This window comes from Lissotriton vulgaris, unplaced genomic scaffold (genome assembly GCF_964263255.1).
Source record: "Lissotriton vulgaris unplaced genomic scaffold, aLisVul1.2 SCAFFOLD_1439, whole genome shotgun sequence".
NCBI lineage: Eukaryota > Metazoa > Chordata > Amphibia > Caudata > Salamandridae > Lissotriton > Lissotriton vulgaris.
Window position 1 is genome coordinate 432,466 of NW_028248022.1, and position 18,223 is coordinate 450,688.

General features: G+C 48.0%; 1 protein-coding gene across 1 annotated transcript in view; it reads right to left on the reverse strand.

Moving 5' to 3' along the window:
* The window catches only part of LOC147664950 (large neutral amino acids transporter small subunit 4), a 74,462-nt gene that overhangs the window by 40,966 nt on the left and 15,273 nt on the right, over positions 1–18,223 (reverse strand). Inside the window, exons 4-5 of the mRNA XM_086949866.1 lie at positions 15,369–15,424; positions 14,955–15,031 (exon numbers count right to left, since the gene is read on the reverse strand). Of these exons, the coding sequence (XP_086805992.1) occupies positions 14,955–15,031; positions 15,369–15,424 (133 nt within the window). The remainder of the gene's footprint in view (positions 1–14,954; positions 15,032–15,368; positions 15,425–18,223) is intronic.

An 18,223-nucleotide genomic window follows, 5' to 3' on the forward strand; every position in this document is an offset into this window, starting at 1 on the left:
TTACTTTTCTGCGTCTGGGAACAGAAGATAATATGGGCAAGAGGACTGGTGGGAGAAGAAATGCGGTGGGTGTCTCAGATTATTCAAATGAGATGCAGACAATGAGTCAATTTACAGTCTCTGAGCCATTGACAGGGTTGGGGAAGGGCTATGGAATAGGACTTAGGATGCCCTCACATTCGCTGTCACCCAACGTCATGTAGGTTATGCAGCGCCGTAAGGGAAGACATCATCCACTTGGTTGGCATATGTCCACTTTCAAAGAATGCTTGTATTTTATTATTGAAAAACATTTTTAACGACAGGTGCATCAGATCCTGTTGGATGTCCATAATAAAAGGGCTCAATCCATCTGACCCTCAGATTAACAGTACATTGATACAAGTCCTGGTTTTATACGAAACATTGTTTAAATGAAACATCCTATTACTGGAAACAATTTTATATGACTTCTGTCGATTTTATGGTAGTGACCTAAGCATAATTTGACCGCTTGATGATTTACTGATTTTCCATCAACTGGGTTACCATACAATAATTAACATACGGCTTGATGTTAAGTTTTAGCAATCACTTAGGAAGAGTTGGACAAAGTTGTGTTTATAATTGTATTAAACCACCAGTGTGTACCACATTTCTTAGAGATATTATGTGCTTCTATGTTTTGCGTACATGGCAATATTGTGATGGTTTTTATTAACTTAAAACAATAAAGTTTGATTGACTCGTGGAGAGAATGCAACTGAACCTGTGGCTAGTAGGAATTCTCCAGTGATCAGGAGACGCGCGCAGCCATCTCAGGGACAGTGCCTGAACGACACATGATACTCTCAGAGACGTCAAAAAGGACAGATATGGCAGGATATTACGGAGTCAAACATCTGAGCCTATCCTGAAGATAGGCAATGTGTAAAGAGACAGAGCCTGGTTATCAGAAAAATTCTCTATAAATAAGCTAATTGTTTCCAGCCATTTTATCCACTGTGTTCTAGATGCATAATTAACTGGATATTGTTACAATGGTTATAATAATGGATGGAATGTCCACAGGCACGAACTATATTGAGGCAATCTTCCTTCTTTAACAGTGGTCATGTACCTTCTCTTGAGGCAGGAGATTCTGGGTGTTCTAAGCAATTCAACTGTCCATCACACCTGACCTCCAGACTCCCACCTCATATTGACAATCATCAGCACCATTTATGGCCAGGCCGGGTCCTGGCAAATTGAGCAGTCGAGCACAGAGCTTTTAGAATTGCAGAATCCTTAGGTTGTTACAGTCCACTTCCTACCTAGCAGACCCTCTGATGCTCACAAATTAGCTGTAGTTGGCAGGTCTGCTCAACTGGTGATATCTTAAGCCACCCACCCTCTTGTGTGGCCTGGATAGATACCGTCGCCTGAGGAAGGCTGGTGATTTACAGCCTTGATCATGAGGCAGACTTGATCTAAACCAGAGCTAACCAGCAAATGAGGGGCCAGTCCAGGGTAAATATTGCTGTGGGTGATTGTAATGGAGAACGAGCTTTACCAGCCCTGCGCCCATCCGCAAACAGCCACACTCTTTTCATGGAGTCCCTAGAACACAGAGGTCCCTGGGATGGTGAGGATGTTTTAAAGACAAAAAGCTTCACAGACCATGGGATGTTAGGGAGATGCCCAAAATACTGGCGCGCGGTCACTGTCGGATTATTGAGTGGCCTCAAAAGGCTGCCGGATTGGGGACCCCCGGATGCTGGTGCACAGTTGGAGCTCCCAGGGACCCTGCACACCGACTGACAAGCACACTGGAGAGACATCGGGGACCCCAAAATCCAGACATGCTGTGGTATGCCAGAGGAGCTGCCCTTTTTCCGAAGAACTGTCTAGTGTTAGCAGTCCCAGGGCAGGGCAATCACGGGCATCAGGTAGATGACCCGGGGTGAGCGATCAATAAGGATCATACCAGACCCGGGCAGCTTGTAAAAGACTTGAACTCAGCATCCTGCCTGCAAAGAGTTAATGCTGAGGTTTGCCTGCAGGACTCGGGAGGCTTAACCACTGGCCTGTACCAGATTGAGACTGATACCACACAGAGCAAAGTTTGGCCACTTTACAGGAAATGAATGTTTTCAGAGACGGCTAAAAGAGGAAATGAAATGTCTATGCAGCAGCTTCGGATGGACTCTGTCTACAGCGTCCCTGGAACTCGGCTCTTCGTTTAAAAAACAACGTGCGACGTGCAGCAAGTGACAGGTGAACGTGCACTGAAAAACACTGCTCTTCAATAACCAATCCTGTGAACAACTCCCAATGGAAAGAGGTATCTGTCACAAGATATATGCAAAATCCCTGTAAATGTACTGCATGAAGGGGGGCTTTGCCAATGGTGGTGTAGCAGGGACCCCACATCATTAGCGTACATCTGGGCGGAACAGTTCCTAGTAAAAGAGCAGCAACCTACATATGTATACATACAGTGCATACTACCCTGGGTGTGCAAGTAAGTCAAGAAAAGGGGTACAGTGTCTTGGAATACTGGGGTCAACAACTGCTCGAGATGTTTGTGAGGCAAGCCGATAAAAGAGGGCTCCAGCCAGTCAGAGGCGGGAACCCACCAAGTCCCGGAACCGTGATTGAGCAGTTCTGGGTATGTTAGAAATGGAGGGTAGTACCAGGGTACAGGTTGATGGCAAGGGTCTATGCAACAGGGGCACCTGTGCCGAATACTATTGTTTATTTCCAAAGCCACGAGCCCCTCTAAGTGCACACAGTCCAACAAAGTCCTGATTTCAATTAGAGAAATCTGTGATCTGTGTGAGAGCCTTTGAAGGACACAAATGCTGTTTATTCCTCTCCTGATCAAGACAACCCCCCTACCCCCGTATACGCGTAATACCCATGAATAATTCACAGGATAAAATGCAGGTCTGGCGTGATGGTTCTCCTCTGTAGTGATGGAGAATTTCAGCTTTCCTTAACTCAGGTGTTGTGGTAAGGGGATCGCGGAGTCCATTTTTGTGGTCATTGGTTTAGTGATGTTAGAGTCTCTTTCCTTATGTAAATGTAAATGTATTTGAGCTTATATAGCGCACAGCTACCCGCAGTGGGTTTCCCAGCGCTTGCTTAGGTAACCCGTCCTGGTATTCCCCTGTGAGATAACCCCGGCAGGGTATCCACAAGGTGAAAGCCAGGCATCCCGCCGCGAGGGGCCGTTGTGGAGATTAAGCAAGCTATTGCCCAGAGTCGCAGAGTGTGAACCCGTGAGTCAAGAAGGCACCGGAGCGAGAATTATCGAGTCCGTGGAATTTTTAGCCCAAGACCCGCCGAGGCGGGGAATTGCACCCTGGTCCAGGGCCGATCTCCGCGTCCGGGTCTGCCGCCTCTAACCCCTGAGCCACACTTCTCCTTACCACTCTGTCCTCAGGCCCTGATACATGTTCTATATGAAATTCTTTGAAGATTCTGGGACTCCCTCTTGTTGTCCTGCATAATGTTGGCGTTCCCTTCTCGTAGGACAATCTTTGGCCGGAGAATCTCCATGGCTTAGGTGAACACACTTAAAATTGAAGTGAAAAGGTAACCTTTTCATTTTTTCTTCTGCACCGGTGCTTGTGTGCAGAATTATGCCTGGCCATCTAATGGCATAAGAAAAACTTTAGCTCTGGGGCAGTAAACTTGAAAGCTGTAACCACAGAATGTCATTTCAGCACCTGTGCGATCCCAGCATGAAAAGTCAAGAATCTGTGCCAATCCCTGGTGCTGAGGAGATGAGTGGGATTCGTCTCTGGTGGCGGATGGCCATGGAAAGCGACTGTTTCTTCCAAATAGGGCAACAACCCTGGAGTCCTACAAGACACACCCCAGATCCTCTTGCATCTGCCACTCATCCTGAGATATGTTTTCTGACTCTCTGAGAATCCCACATCTCGCGCAATATACTGAACATGCCCCCCATTATGTTTCCACTCAGAATAAGTCTTTCCAGCTGCTGCATCATTTTTGTCACGCTAGTGGCTGATACTGATCCTGAAAGGCTATGCGCATCTGTATTTTAAGCCTTGGTATTGAACTGCCCCTGCCCATGTCATCACAAACTTCCCTTTTGGAGTGCACGATTTCTGCCTATTAATGGGGGACGAATACTGACATTGTTGGGCATTTCAAAGCCAGCGGCTTTAAAGTTGCATCTCTGGGCCTTTACTCTGCAGACGTGGGAGGCCTTTTTTCTTACAGAAGTCTTACATGGAATATAAAGTTCCTTCAAGGGTCTTTGTGTCTTCTAATCTTGTGGATGGTTTTCCAGCTCTTTGAAACTGTGCTGCTGGCTTCGGGGAATCCTCTTTTCTGGGACTGACATTTTTCTCTGATGGACGGACACGGCTCTGTTCTCATACACTGTCCTCTTCCACTCCCTCTTCTAGGAGTTTAGATGCGGGCCCTGACTTCATGCTGTAGGGTGACTGGCGCGGTGTTTCACCCTGCCAACCTTGAAAGCCTTTTGCTTAGATCTGCAAAATGAGCCAACATTGCGAGGCTTCTTGCGAACTCTCAGAGTTTGGCCAGGAAACTGCGACACCCCCACCCCCTCCCAGGAGTCACCAAAGCCAGGGGAAACAATAATTATGGAATACTAGGTGTTTTGACTGGTATTATGATTGGCACACTGTTGTTCCCGAGACATTGTGAATTATCTTTGAAATGGTAATTCCACACCTCGTTCCCCTGGTGACTCCTAGTTTCTTTCTGATTCTTTATCTGCAGATTTCAGCTGCCGAAGTCTTCGGGAAGAAATGCATAGGATCGGCGAATATCCACATTCAAAATTACCTGGAACCTCCTGATGAGGATCCAAATGTTTGTCCATCAAAGAAATGTTTGATTACACACCGTCAAGAGTGCTGATTTGAAAATGAAACCTGAAATTACCTAAAACTTAAGTCATTCCTGAGTTGTGCTTTCGTTATGAAGCCATCATTATATGATGGAATAATCTGTAATTGTTGGTACCTGCAACCCTGTTTCTAGTTCACCTGGTTCAGAATGAAGACAGTGACAGACAAAAACAATCAGAAGTTAAAGCTGAATCCTGGAACATTATGGGTTTACAGTCAACATCATACCAGTGTCTCATAACAAAATCAAGTCCACGAATCAAATATCCCCCGTTTAATTTTGAGAAAAACAACTTGCAATTCCCGGCTCAACCACCAGAAGGCAATAGTGTGTTTAATTGTGAATCCATAACAGATTCATGCAATAAAACCTTTGTGTGAAGCTCAACTCTATTCTTCTCTGTGACTGCGAGTTTGCACGTGTTTGTGCGTGCGTGTGCAGGGTTCTATGAGTCACAGGAGGTGAAGCGAACATTATTACAGGGTATCAATTTTCTCTTCAGGCACATCCGAACTAAAAGACCACCTCCTCCTCAGTTCTGTCTGTTATTCCTCATTCTTGGATCAATGAAGCACTGTTGTCTTCCGGTACATCCGAGGGTGTGACCTGGACAAAATCAGGGCATCTCACAGGTTTTCCTGCTTTTGAGAAAGAGTGTTAGAGGAAATAGAGCTCAGCCCCAAATTCCCATTATAGGCCAGTTTCCAGGCAATCTATTTTGCCAGGGTTTGGGGTTTGCCAGGACCTTGTTGACAGACATGTATATCAGCAGGGTCGGTCAACGCCAATACTCCTTTGAATGACAAGGAGATCAGAACCAGCAATAATGCAATGGCAAAGAAAGTGCTGGGAAGTGAAACACCCTGAATGAGTCCATTGACTGCACCTGAGAGACACAAAGACAACACAGTGATGAACCAACAAAAGGAATCAAGCTACGTGATTAACCACGGGCCTGAAGGGATGTGCCCCCCCCCTTTCCCCCCACCCCTTAAGTTTAACGTCTGGTGGGATCCTTCAAAGAAAGCACAAACCTGCAGTGGTGAGTTTAACAAGAGGCACCTTTGTGGACTTGTTTCAATGCAGCAGGATTTTACAAGCAGCACTGGACTCTGGAGCCAGTTGGCAACAAACAGAAGCTGGCATCAAATTGAATGAGTAAAGGACATTTTCTGAGCCATTCATGGCTCTTCAACCAATGGACGAGGAGAGCATCAAAGGCACACTTGCTTATGCACTGCTTGAACCAAGAGCATGCTGGCAGTGCCCATTATATGCAGAGCCCATGTTCACTGAAATTTGCTTATATGTGCAGTGTGCTGTACATTGCCTTGCTCTCACTGTTCAGTGCAGGCAGTGCTGCAGTCTGCTATTGTGCTGATTATTATCACTGCTGAGGTCATTAACTGATTCAGCGTATGCTTGAACTACCTTCAATTTCCATACTTGCTGCATGCAGTTTAATATGATCCTGCACCACACTAGCCCCCTGCGTGCCCCCCACAGCAATATATAGTGGCACTGACTGTTGCTGCAGAGTACCCCAGCAGGGACCAGCTGCATTTTGTTCTGGACACTACTCGCACATTGTTGCAGCAGGTCCAGCTGTCAGTTCTCTGCATGGGACACGCTGACACGCACAGGCATTGCCTCGTTCTTGTTGTTGTGTTTGGCGCCCTGGCTGTGCACCAAAGGCCAGAGTCATCCTGTGCCCTGGGCACCCCCAACTGTTTGCTGGCTGATACTGGTGGTAACTGACTCAGACTGACCCTTGGCTCTGCCTAACCAGGCCTGAGGTCAGTGCAAGGCTGAAAGAGGCACTTAGAATTCAGTGAAAACACCTACCTACATTAATGTACACTATGGGTTAAGGTACTCCTGTGATTGTCATGACGTCCCCTTTAAGGCCCTAATAGGGCAGGGGGATTAAAACTACATTTAAGTCCCTAGTATAGAATAGGGCCATTGCTTTGAATGGGCTGGTACTGCCCGGAATACAGGCACCTTTTTATTTTGAGAGGGAGAGTACTGGCACTTCTCAAGAGTAATGTAATACTTTTAATTGGGTAGTACCGGCATTTCTCAGAAACAAGCAGGTACTCTGGCACAGAGTACCAGTACTTCTATTTTTCCATTTGAATGACTGAATAGGGCATGGCCGTTAGAGGCCAGCAGCCCTTTCTTCACTTGCATGTGTGTACTATGAAAGCCTGAGGTCAGTTTAAAAGCAGCCTTGTGTTGCTGCACTGCTTTTAAACATGCACATTGTGCCCAAACTCGACTTTGGCACTTAAAAATAGATAACCTACAATGTTTGGGCATATTAGGACCCCCATGATCTCCCCTAGATGTCCCAGCGGTGGGGAGTCAGGTATTTATAAGGAGGACCCTTGTAAAAAATGAGTTGTATATGCCCTGGGTTAAGTGATATTGCACATTTCACTCCCCACATTGTGATAACGTGCTTCACAAAATCGACTTTTGTGCTAGGAGCACTGTGGAGGGACGATCTGCAATATTTTCTCATATTCAGAACCCCTAAAATCTCCCCTATGTGTTCTAGGGGTGGGAGAAGTCCTGTAGATATAAGCAGGGTTCTTCTAAAAGGTGTTTTTATAAGCCCTGGTGTTGGAAAAATAGCCCAAGTCGCTTTTCCAATTGCAAAAACCCCTGCCACATAGGTTAACATGGCAAGAAGTGATTAACTAATAAATCCCGCTAGGAGAATTACAAAAATAGCATTCAAGGACTTCCCAGAATTGCTAATTCCAACAAGGGGCGGAGCCGAGACGGGAAGGACGTGGACCGTCTCGGCTCCCGGCCAGCGCGCTGCTCCGGCCTGGAGCCCAGCATCCTTGGGAGGCCCCCCGCGACGTACACGCCTCATAATTGTGGCGGGGGGTGTGGGGCACCTGCAGGGCTACCCAGATCGCTGCTGGTGCCGGTGGAGCGGCGATTGCTGAGTGCTCCTGATCACCGCCGAGAACCCAACATGGCGGCCGCCCGTTGCCAGCTCGGGCTGTAGAGCAGCGGGGAGGAGGAGCGGAGACCGGGGGCGAGTCGGATGGGCGCTGTGCACCCGAGCCGTGTGTGGGGCTCCTGCCGCGTCCCCCGCTGCCACCTCGTTGCTGGTGTTTGTGGAGCGGCGCTGGCTGACTGCTATCGGTCCCTGCCGGGGACCCAACATGGCAGACGCCCGCTGTCAGCCCGGGCTGAAGAACGGCAGGGAGGAGAGCGGAGACCGGGGGCGAGTCGGACTGGCGCTGATCACCTGAGCGGTATGTAGGCCCCCGCTGCCACCCGCTGTCGCCCGCCGTGACTCTTGCCCCCCCTTCCCCCTTGCTGACCACGCTGTGTAGCCGGTGCCTGACTTTAAGATGGCGCCCTGGGAGACACGCTTTCTCTGACCGGCAGAACACGAACGCAGAGGATAGTGCCCGGGTGGACTCTGGAGGACTTTTCTCGTGGACTAGACCCTCCCTCCATACCCTGTATCCTACCCACCCTTCATCTATGCTGTGAATGCTGCTGTTTGTTCGGACAGTTTTCGCTGGACTCTAGCCCTTCCCTCCAGACCCTTGCATCCCACCCACCCCTCCCTATGTTGGTACTAGTGTAGTGTTTGCAGTGGTCCTTTGTACTCTCTACCACCCCTATATATTACCCTTAGAGTGTTTCCAGTCACATCCCTCCTGTCAGGATAGAAGACAACTCTAACGACTAGTATCCTATGTGATTATTAGATTGTATCCATGTGTATCCCCCCCCTGTGTTTAGAACTATAGCTTTAACGACTAATCGCCTGTGGAACTGTTGGAATATAGCCAGGTGTTCCCCTTCCCCTGTGTGAAGAGATAACCCTACTCACTAGAGCAAAAAGAAATGTGTTCCTGAAATGTGTAACGTAACTGATTCTATGTAAAGTGCCTTGTAAAGGGGCAGCTGACATTCCAGGAGCCTAGTCCCGACAGCTCGACGACTTCGGAGGGTTGGAAGAGGTCCCCCGCTACACGACGGAGGAGGGCACTGGACATCGAATGCTGTCTTATGTAAAGCGCACTGATAACCTAATCGGTTCAAGATCCTGAAATGTGCAACGTAACTGATTCTATGTAAACTGCTGTGATAACATGTAACGGAACTGGTGCTATGTAAAGCGCTCTGATAACCTAATCGGTTCAAGTTCGCGCTATAGAAAACTCTAAAAATAAATAAAAATAAAAATAAAATAAATAAATAAAATAAATAAATATGATATTGTTGAATTTCGCCTAAAATGTACAGACAAGAAGTTATAAGACTTTCCTGTCTGTAAGCCGAAATTCCGCCTTCCAATGGTCTGTCCTGATTTGTCAGAGTTAAGTGGATTAGCCAGCTCTTCTGGGAGGGAAGGGTTCTGCTAAACAGGAATGCCAGAGCAGGGAGAGGGGTCGTAAACAATATACTTCAATGGAAGGAGGAGACAGGTAGAAGACACAGGTTCTTTTACACTTCTATTTGAACCCAACAGACAGTATATCCCGAGCTCATTTTCTCAATAATCAAAGTCCTTAAACACAAGTTGATCTTCTAAATCTTCTTTTATTTCGTAGTACTTCTTCAAAGCAAAGGTCTAGCCGCCAATACGTGTTTCGTCTTGTGTGGTATAAGCCACAGACTTCCTCAGGGCAAATCACCCTAAAACCTTCTTAAATGACCAGCAACATGAGCAATAGTAATGTAAATCAGTATATTGAATATCCAAAATATATCAGTTGATCAAATCAAGGATGTGGTCGTATGTCCTCTCCAATTATCTCTTCTAGTAGTTGCTATCTATCAATGACCCAATACTCATCGCATTGCTCGATACGGTCGTCTCTGAAAAGTAGCTGATGGATAGCAACTACTAGAAGAGATAATTGGAGAGGACATACGACCACGTCCTTGATTTGATTAACTGATATATTTTGGATATTTAATATACTGATTTACATTACTATTGCTCATGTTGCTGGTCATTTAAGAAGGTTTTACAGTGATTTGCCCTAAGGAAGTCTGTGGCTTATCCCACACAAGGTGAAACACGTGTTGGCGGCTAGACCTTTGCTTTGAAGAAGTACTACGAAATAAAAGAAGATTGAGAAGATCAAATTGTGTTTAAGAACTTTGATTATTGAGAAAATGAGCTCGGGATATACTGTCTGTTTGATTTAATGGTATGGTTTTCTATGCCATCTGGTGAGCGGTGGATGGCTGTTACCTTATCCTTTGAGCTATAATTACTTGGATTGGTTTTACTGTTTCACAACTGTGCACATCTGTCACCCAGCCATCCTTTCTTTTGTATAATATTCTACTTAAACCCGGCCAGATGCTAGGCTTAAGGAAGGAATGAGCAGATAAAAGGGGGAGAGACTATGGAGATTAGCCATCCCGGAGATGTGTTTAGCCAGCTCTTCCCTCCCTGCTGGAAAATCAACCATGGTGAATTTTTGGGAAATGGTGCCCTCTGGGAGGAAATAGTGCCACACTTTAGAGCAGGGGTACTCATAGTATGGCCCGCGGGCCGCTGGCGGCCCGGCAAGCCTTTCCTGGCGGCCCGCGGACCTTGCACACATCATAACCAGTGTTTTAATTTTTTTTTTTAAAGACTGTCTGCAAACTAAGTTACAGCAGCGGGACTCGTAGACTCTGCTGCTCTGTGGGGCCGGCCGGGCGATTCCAGCCATAGTTAGAGTGGAGCTGCAGGGCGCTAAGAGGTGAACAACACAGCCTCATTAACATGCTAATGGTCTTTTAAAGACCTGTTAATGCGCTCGGCTATGTGTGTGTGTGTGCTCCGAAGCTGTCTCAGCCCGGGCTGACACAGAGGCAGGGTGAGATGACAGAGGGAGAGGGGGGAGAGGGAAAGAAAGGGAGATGAAGGGAATGGGAGACCGGGTGAGGGAGTAAGAGACGGAAGGGTGGAAAGGGAGGGAGGAAGGGAAAGGGAGGGTGAGGGTGAGGGAGGGAAAGGGAGTGACAGTGAGTGAGGGAGGGAAAAGGAGACCGGGTGAGGGACTGAGAGAGGGAAAGGGTAGGAGGTAAAGGGAGGGAGGAAGGGAAAGGGAGGGCTAGGGAGGGAAAGGGAGTGACGTGAGGGAGTGAGGGAGGGAAAGGGAGACCGGGTGAGGGAGTGAGAGAGGGAAAAGGAGACAGAGGGAGGGAGTGAGGGAGGGAAAGGGAGACAGAGTGAGGGAGTGAAAGTGAAACAGATTGAGGGAGGGAAAGGGAGTGACAGAGTGAGAGAGTAAGGGAGGGAAAGGGAGACATAGCGAGAGAGGGAAAGGGAGGCAGAGCGAGGGAGGGAAAGGGAGACAGAGTGAGGGAGTGAGAGAGGGAAATGGATGCAGGGAAAGAGAGGGAGGGCAAGGGATGGAGGGGAAGGGAGGGAGCGAAAGGGAGTGACAGAGTGAGGGAGTGCGGGAAGGAAAGGGAGACAGAGTGAGGGAGTGAGGTAGGGAAAGAGATATAGAGTGAGGGAGTGAGAGAGGGAAAGGGAGACAGAGTGAGGGAGTGAGAGAGGGAAAGGGAGACAGAGTGAGGGAGTGAGAGAGGGAAAGGGAGGGAGATAAAGGAAGGGAGGGAAAGGGAGTGACAGAGTAAGGGAGTGAGAGAGGGAAAGGGAGGGAGGGAAAGGAAGGGAGGAAAAGGAAGGGAGAGGAAGGGAGAGAAAGGGAGTGACAGAGTGAGGGAGTGAGAGAGGAAAAGGGAGACAGAGTGAGGGAGTGAGAGAGGGAAAGGGAGACAGAGGGAGGGAGGGAGACGGAGGGAGACGGAGGGAGGGAGACAGAGGGAGGGGGACAGAGGGAGGGGGACAGAGTAAGGGAGAGTGAGAGAGAGCGGGAGAGGGAGGGAGGGAGACAGAGAGAGAAACAGAGCGAGAGAGAGAGATAGTGTGTATGCCGGGTCTGGTGGCTCAGTGGACGAAGGTGTCCGCTGCCGGGACCAGTGATCAACCTCATGGTCAGTTTTTTTTGTGTTGCTCTAGCCCAGCCGCCTCCCTCACTGACCCCGCCCCCACTGGTGCGGCCCTCGGACACAAACCACAGTGTAAATTTGGCCCCCGAGAGAACGTTTGTGAGTACCCATGCTTTAGAGGATGTGGTCATACCCTGGGGTGTTACCCTGCACCTCATTGGACAGGAGTGTCTTCCTGCTTGACCCAGACAACTTGGAAAACGTATCTGAGTGGGGCAGAGCCTCTCAGATCTGCTGCTTAAAAATAAGGGAGCAAGAAGGGTCCAAGTTGAGGAGTTTGATGAGCCTCAAGCAGGCCCTACCCTCTGAAGATTGCACCTCTGCACCATCCCAAACTACAGCCCTGTGGACTACCTTGCTTTAAAGGGACTGATGAGTGGGCTCCTTGCAAGCTACAGGTTAACAGAGCTCACCAGGAACATCACCACCAAGAATCCTCAGCCTGGAATACTACCAGTGGATTTGTAAGGGTTTTGTCCAAGGGGATTGTGGGAACTGAAGTCCCAAACTTTCAAGGACCATCTTGGAGCTTCCAGACCCTTGGAATAAGTTCTGGACCCTTTGGGGAACTTCAAGAAGAAGTTCCAGAAGTTTGGAGCAACTTTGGAAAAAAGGTCCATAAGTGGACTAACTCGACCTAGGCAGCCAAGCCGGTGAGCCTCAAACGCGAGCCAGCCTGCAGTCCACCCACTTAAAAGCTCCAGAAGTCCGACTTCCATAAAGACCGGGAGTAGGCTGAAACCCAAGCTAGTGAACCCTCACCTAATCCAGCCTGGTGAAGAAGATTAAGGGACCGCGCAAGAACAAACTCAGTAAACGTTTTTCAGTCCGAACATAAAAATGTAACCAGGATCAACTGCGAGAGCCAAGCCACCCACCTTCAATCGTAAGAAGCCGGTCTGGATCCTTGGGTCGCCCTGCTGGAAAGCTCTGGAGGTCTGACTTCCATACGTTTGACCGGGAGCTTGCCGCAAAATGAAGCCGGCGAACCCTCACCGAATCTGTACAGGCTCAGAGCGTCGAGGGACCCCGGGAAGAAAGGCTCCAGAAATGTTTCTAACTCAGAAGATAAAAACTTTGACCAAGACCTACAGCGAAGGGTAGCCACGCAAGGCTCCATCACGGTCGGCCTAAAACTTTGACTTTGACCCTGTCTAACGCGATCAGATGTCCCAATAGGAGCGACAGGATTCTATGTGCCATATAGTGCCAAATCATAAAAAATTCATATCTCTGGTTCCCTACATTGGATTTGTTTCATTTTGGGGTTATTTTATAGATAATAATGTTTCCTATTTTTATAAAGTGGTGTTGGATTTTTATAGTGTGGTGTGTCTTTATTATTTACTGAATTGGTGTTTTTAAATGCTTTACATACCTGTCTTTAAAGTTAAGCCTGCCTGTTCACAGCCGAGCTACCAAGGGTTGAACATGGGAATAGCTTTCTAAGAACTATTTTGAGCCCTAGACTGTGTTAGTGGTCTGGGGGTTGGCCGGCCGAGCTCTTTGCCAGGGCCGGTTCTGGTTCCCAGTCCGGCCCTGCTCTGCGGACATTAAAGGACGAAGAAACTGTGCCCGGGCCTGTCGCTAAGGCCCACTATGGTCCACCCGAAGCTATTGGTCATCTAAGTCTACCCATGGATACCTCAGACAACACTCCAGGCAAAACGGACCTGGCACTGTGCCCATGCCAATCCTCGAAATGGCAGATGAAAGTCACAGGATAATAAAATGTGTGGGTCACCTTATGCCATGCTATGTTACCTGAAATCGCAGAGCACACCTCTACCGGCTCTTGGTGCTGTGGCACTTTAAGAATCGCGATGCTCTTTCTGCATGGTTCCGTTTTTTGGCCTTGGTTGTCCTCTTGGTGATCTGATGTTATTACTGTGTTTTGTCATTAGGAAAATATCGCCAAATCTGAGCCCAAGTTTCCGAATCAAACCCCACCTGTTGCTGGTGAAGTTCCAGTCTCCAGTGCGTTGCGTTTCTCTCCTTCATTGGGGCGCATTGTGAGTTTACGGTCAGAATAACCACAGTCCAGCCGCCTGTCCGCGGTGGAACTGAAGCCCAGCGAAATGGTTCAAGCAAGGAAGAAGCTTCGCCAAGTCCAACCCAAGGATGGCAGAATGATGCACCATATGTCCATCAACAATATATTCACACTCTAAAACCTATGTTCCTATAGTTTAAAGGGCACGATCTATATGATGCACAAAAGCTAGAGAGCCTTGGCAGCAAGGGAGGTCCCTCTTCCTCCCTCGGGGTCTGTCAGGCAGTGTGAAGGCCGTTCAGGAGGCCCGGAGACAAATAGAGGTGTGCAAAGACCAGAGACGATCACGAAGGAAACCAACGATTCCAGAAATCAGGGCTTTGCATTGGGAAGGAAAGTGTGACTGATCTGTTATTGCAATTTTGCGGATGCAGAAGATCCAATCCTAAGCACACTTCTGCTCTCTAGTGGTGGGCCTGTAATATTACAAGTTGTTTTTCAAAAGTCTTTTGAGTCAGATTCAGGCTTCATACTATTTACTCGCGAACATGTAATCCTTAAATCCACAATACACTGTGGCACAAACCCAATTTTATTAGATTTAACCTCCCCCGGCCTGTGAATTGTATGTGTTCTTGTGAAACGCATTATGATTGCTTTCCTCTTCGTATCCTCTCGCTCGAAAGATGGAAGAGCCAGGTGAACGTACAGGCTGCAAACCTATGCTTACAGGAAGAGAACCTTTACCATGTCCAGCATCTTTCTGTCATAGACTCTCATACCCCCCCCCCCCCCCCCCCCCTTGCTGAAGTGCATCTTAGGAGCGTCCGAGTGTCTTTCCCGCATGCGCACTGCATTGTACTGCCTGGCTCGGTGTCAGCTGCCCTGGAGAGGTGCTTGGAAGGAGCTGTACTTGTCTCCTTTAAGCCCACGGCCGTTTCCCCTGTGCTCGAGAGCGGGAGGGCTCGCGTGAGCCTCGTCTCTGCATTTAACACACTGCCGTGAGGATGTCCGCTCCGATCAGAGCCACTATCAGTAAACACTTCACACAGGCTGAGTAACGAGTAAGAGAGTTTGCACTTACGGTGAGTGACGTGAAGGTCATGCACATCCCGCCGAAGCCGTTGAGGCTCAAGGAGACGAAGATGAGGACGGAGAGAGCTGGAAAGAGCAGACACTGTTTCATTATTAACGCAGAACCGAGCACACCATGAGCTACACACCCATGCAAACGGCAACAAGCCGCCAAGCCACCCAACACAACACACTCCCCCACCCCCACCTCTGCGGGACAGACAGTGCCTTCTTCTTCAGATATTCAGAGAGTCTAGTAATATAATCCAAATAAAGAAACAAGCCTGAACTGAACAAATACCAGCGCTGCATAGAATGGACGTCATTTCCGCTGCTTTTCCCCCACTCAATCCAGTGGGCCCTCGCACCCCTCTCCCCCACCCACTGCTCCCGGACTAAGTTACCCTAAGAAGGATGGACTCACAGTTTGGGTTACTGGCGGCGTAAGCAATCATCAGACACGACACCGCGAAGCAGGCGCTGCAAGAGAGAGGGTGAGCAGGTTGGTTCAATACAGCGGGAATAAAACACAGTGCACAATCACCCTGATTACCCAGGAAGACAGCAAGGGGGTGTTTGGGAAAAGGAAGTAACAACTAGGGGTGAGGAAGAACAGGGAACTGGGAAAGATGAGGTAAAGGAAGAGTTAGAAAGGGGTTCGGTCCTCAAAGGTCAGTGACTTATCTGAGATCGATTTTCTGTCATTCATTGTTATTTTTGAGGAATAACACACAGTTCCATAAGATAATCAAAGGTGTTCTTTGTAGGAGCAGCTCTCTTAAATGTGAAAACCACCAAGATTATTTACATATAATAGAGACTGCTTATTGCTGAAAGAAGCTGGTGGCCAGAGTGGGTTCTTTTTTTCGGCTTCCGCTCTAAAGTGACCGTTTGAGCACTGAGAGCCTGATTCACATAAGACCTCTGCACTCGCGGCGGAGTTAATATGTTCTTGCTTCGCAAGGAAGTCATCAATAATGAACCCAAGATTTTTTGCAGATTTCTATGGGAGAGGCATGTTGTCCAGAGGTTCTGGTCACCAGGAGGCAGCCCACATCTGATAGGCCCCACGAATAGCGGGATCTCAGTTTTGTCTGCATTTAACTTTAGACAATGGCCTGGCCTTTGTTTAGTCCGGACTAACTACTTTGGTAAAGTCACGGGTAAAGTGGCTGGACTTTGGTTGTGTCAGGCCTGTGGTTAGTCATTCAATCTGCCACTTTGGTGAGGCAATTATATAGTTTGCCATGTGTTTCCTCTTAGTACTCTCCTAGCGAAATGATCAGCTGGGTAATGTCAGCATGCGAACACACGTTGAAACCTCACTTCCTTACTATTGTAGCAAAAGAGGCCACATAAACATTTAAAAAGTAGGTCTTAGTGAGGAGCCCTGTGGGACTGCGCATTCGGCTTTATGGGAATTGGATTATAAAGAGCCCAGTTGAACTATATACGACTAATTTTTCAAAAACGAGCCAGCCATTGGAGAGCTTTGGAATGCATGCCAATGTCAACAAGCGCATCAGCAGGCGAGCCCTAACAAAAAGGTTGTTAATCAACAGACAGTGAGACACAGTGTTGAAAGGTGCTGAAAGGCCAGCAGGACCAGGGCTGCAGACTTGCCCTGATCAACTTCTCACCTATAGTCTGGGATGGGCCCTGAGCATGTATTTTCTTTCTGGAGAAAGTTAGTGTTTTTGTTTTCTGGATAAATTGAAGAAGAGACAGTAAACTGATTTCGGATAAACCGTTAACATTAATGTTTAAGTTGTAAAGCGCTCTGATATCCTCCGGGATCAAGTTCGCGCTATATAAAACTTCATAAATATATAATGTCTTCCAGCACAGCTAACAACATAGACTCAGTGCTATTATTAGCCCGAAAGCCCGGCTGCTAACTCAGTTGTACTCACTTTACCGCTCCAAAACACATGCTTGAGGTCCTCTACCATCTTTCCATTTCATGCCCTACAATCACTTACAAAAGCCCTGTGATCATTGTAGCTAGGATTAACAACATTGTCGCTTAGACTCCAAGGATGAGGTGAGCACACGTAAAGGTTGGTCCCTAACTGGTCTAATCCTAAATACGTGTCCTACTGTGCCCCCAACAGCCCCATTCACTGTGGACATCAACACTTTCATAGAACTTGCCCTTTGCTACTTGAACACTGCAGGAACTTGGGTGGGACCCCAGTTCTAGTGGGTGGTGGGATTTAGGGCTAACTGGACTTAGGAACTGCACTATTAGGAGCTCAGCAGCAGGGTCACCAACCCAGCTGCCTAACCTCGCATATGAGCTGCTGAGACAAGAGAACTAATGGCTAGACATATCATAGCCAAGTAACAGCCATTTTATGCCCCTGCCTGGAACCTCTGCCTCATTGATTAGCTACAAGTAACCAAACTTTAGAAGAATTGGCAGTCTCTGAAAGTTTTCAAACACGCTTCAACACAGGTAAAACACACAATGGGCACAATGGAAAATCAAGTGCGTCAAAGGTACGAATACATTTGTGCTCGTGTTTTACATGTGTATCTTTCTTTTAACTGCTCTTTTTATCTGCCTGTGAATGTAGGCCTATCTACCTTGGCAGTAATAGCTCTAGTTAGACATTCAATTTATTGTATGTTATTTACTGTAGCATGCTGCATCTGTTCCGGCAACAGTACCCACAATTAATACCACAAAAACCCCAAAACCTCAAAAAAGGATGCACATTCCTCGCAAAGAGAAAGTGACTTTCACAGATAGTGAGGCATCCTGCCTTTTCTGGACGGCCCCCAAAGAGGAAAGCTAGACATCCGCTGCTGTGCGGATGGTGACAGGCCCGACTGTGCAAATGAGAAAAAGTGAGAATGGGGAGGAGGGAGGTCACTGCCAGGTGATGAGGGCTAAGGGTAGGGGCTGCAAACAACAAAAAAATCACAGGCCTCCAGACAGCCCAGCAAGTAGCTAAGGAGAGGGAAGTGCCTGAATGGTCCCACAGGTGGAAATTACTGGCCATGGATGGAGGTGAGAGGCACTGAGGGAAGCGTGACTTTAATTAAGATATGTGAGAAGCCAGCCATGTGTAAGTAGATGACTGGCCCTGGTACTGAATCTCCGCGGTGGGGACTTGCTCCACTGTACCCTATCTCATACACGACAGTGGGAAGTGATAGTCTAGAAAGAGCCCACTTTGAAGGTGGCTAGCTCTGGGGCTAGAGAGGATAGGTCGAGCAGAGGGAGGTCGCCCACCCTAGGGAGATTCAAGTCCATGGCCCTACAGACAGCAC